The sequence below is a fragment of the Perkinsus marinus genome, assembly GCF_000006405.1.
Source record: "Perkinsus marinus ATCC 50983 genomic scaffold scf_1104296972816, whole genome shotgun sequence".
Lineage (NCBI taxonomy): Eukaryota > Perkinsozoa > Perkinsida > Perkinsidae > Perkinsus > Perkinsus marinus.
This window is the reverse complement of record NW_003201660.1, coordinates 1-2,672: the sequence shown is the minus strand read 5'-3', so window position 1 is coordinate 2,672 and position 2,672 is coordinate 1. Positions and strand designations below refer to the sequence as shown.

The window sequence follows — 2,672 nt, the reverse complement described above, 5'->3', positions numbered from 1 at the left end:
ATGATTTGGATGAGTTGGATTATAGTGAGGATACGGGTACCAATGACTTAATGGGGACTGACTCTGGTTCTAACCAGGGAAATGACTTCCCTTCCTCCACAGATAGCTTTCATGGTGCATCATCCGAGAAAGCAACTGAGGAGGAAGAGGAGGATAGTGTCGACATACTCCACAAGATCTCGAATGGTTCCGATAATGCTCCGAGCGAGAATCTCAAGTTCATGAAGAAGGTGCAGGATGCTCTTCTACTGGTGAAGAACCCCGAAGGCTCGAATGACTCAGTCTCAAAAGCTCCGATCTATATTTTGGAGTCTATACTAGGGGTGAATATGGGTAATCCTATATTCAAGGGCATGAGATTCAAAGACCCCAAAGGTCGTCCCATCGGTGTAGCGTATTCTCGTGGGCTAGATCTTGGGAGATTGTTACTCATCCTGATGCCTATGCTTTTCCAATGGTAACTCGTGGTACATCTAAAACATGGAACTACAAGTATATCATGGAGAAGATGTATCAGTCTGTTTCCAGCAATGTTGTTGATCCAGCACCACTTATATTGCTAGCTATTACTTTACTAGCTCCAAGGACCATTGCTGATCAGATTGCTAATGGGGCTCAGCGTCATGCCAACTCTGACTGCAATGGAAAGCTGCCATGTCTGACAGCATGGAAAACCATCAATGAGTCTACTCCAGTGGAAGATATCGCCAATATCTTTGCTGGATTTACCAGAGGATGCCGTGTCATGGTCGATCAGGCGAAGAAGGATCTAACCACTCTGAACTCTGTTGAGCAGCCCCGAAAGTACAACCCTGTCCTTCTTATGCGAGAGTATATAAATCTACCAAACAAGTCAGAGTTCCAGCCTTGGAACAAGTTATTTGCCAAAGAGCGCGAGCTTGGGCGGTATTCCGTTACCATGACCATCCGCTGAGATCTTTCCATAGGAGCTTAGAGAGAGTTCTGCATGCATTAAAATACTCATCTGAAGGTATGAGTTTCTGGTGGGATGGGATGACTAAGTACATCACGAAGATGCTGAAATCGTGTCGGACTTGCCAACTTGCTAAACATCATTCTGCATTATCTAATACACCGACAGCATCAAGGAGATGGCAGAGACGTTTTAGCTCTATTCAACTAGATTTTGCCGGCCCTTTCCACAAGGAAGCAGCTCTAGAACCTAGCCCTTGGGGGGCAGAATATCTCTGTGTGATGATATGTGAATGCACGAATATGAGTCTTGTGGTTCCAACCAGGTCCACCTCATCTCGCGACGTAATCGGCGCATTGACCATATGGATAAGTACATATGGAGTACCTAGAATTTTACAGTTGGATGCATGTCCTTCACATAACAGCCAGTCTTTACGCACATTTACTGCGGCCTTAGGATGCAGACTGAAACTAGGAATTCCTAGGAGACCACAATGCCAAGGGAAAGTCGAAAGGTTTATCAGAGATTTGAAAGAAGCTGTGAGAATTGGAACGCAGCAAAAACCAGTACCTCTCCCATGGTGGCAGAGCGCCTTGAACTATTCCCTTGTTCATAATATATCCCCGATCAAGGACGGTCTGGGTTTAACACCAATGGAGTTATCTCATGCTTCCGAACCACAAAGTTTTGCCAATGAACTAGTGGAGGATATGAATGTGAGTTCTCAACATGCAGAAGAGCTGTGGCAAGCCTTTCACGAATTTATGTCGACGACTATGGTAAATTATATGACTTCTAGGGCTGACAGAAGCCTCAGAAGAGAAATTCAAATTCTTGCAACCTCTGATGGTATCATTAGACTTGAGAAGGGACAGAAGGTTCTCTTATCTCAAGATATCGACCATAAGAGGAGTATCAAAGGGCCGTTTACTATATCGAGAAGAGATGACAAGAATTCAATGATCTACTATCTGGAAGAGTTGAATAAGCCTGTCTCTTTGAGTCAGTTAATGTTGTTCGAAGAAGATGAGTATAGAGACAGCTTAGATTATGCCACTGAGCCTGTCCGCACAAATATCTCATCCGCTGGTAGTGCTGCCTTACCAGAGAGTATTCCTATTTCTAATTTGGAACCTAATGTACATTGGGTGGTATACAAGGAGCTGGATGAAAACTCGACTACAGGACCGGACCCAATCCTCTATATCTATGCGGCTCGTTTTTTATCAGATCGACCCGATGAGCATTGTTTGGAGATTCAAGGTTTGGATCATAAAGTAAGATCTCATACCTGGGTTCTTCCACCCCGTAATGAACGTATGTTGGCCGTCAAGACGATCACTTATGAGCAAGTTGTTGGTAATGCTGGGTTCAAGCCTACTGCTCGGGGTATGGTTCCACTCCAACATCGGAAATGGTTTGAATCACAAGGATGTAATGTCTGATCTATCTCACTTGGGGGGCATGATAAACTGATCGCTCGATAGTCATGAACTTTGTGTAATTTGTCTCATAGCTAGAGTGTCTCATAGTTGTTACTCAATGAAGTGGTTCAACCATTGTCACCTCTGTTCTATTTTTAATTTACTTCTTGTCCTGGTCATCTTAATAATGTATTCTGGTTATGATATCAATGATTTGGATGAGTTGGATTATAGTGAGGATACGGGTACCAATGACTTAATGGGGACTGACTCTGGTTCTAACCAGGGAAATGACTTCCCTTCCTCCACAG

General features: G+C 43.9%; 1 protein-coding gene across 1 annotated transcript; it reads left to right on the top strand.

The window, feature by feature from the left end:
* Positions 1-993: 993 nt before the first annotated feature.
* Positions 994-1,503, top strand: Pmar_PMAR014834 (retrovirus polyprotein, putative; the record flags this gene model as incomplete). The annotated part of the gene is made up of 1 exon (XM_002766475.1): positions 994-1,503. A coding segment is annotated over one exon (510 nt), but the record flags the coding sequence as incomplete, so codon positions are not given.
* Positions 1,504-2,672: the final 1,169 nt, after the last annotated feature.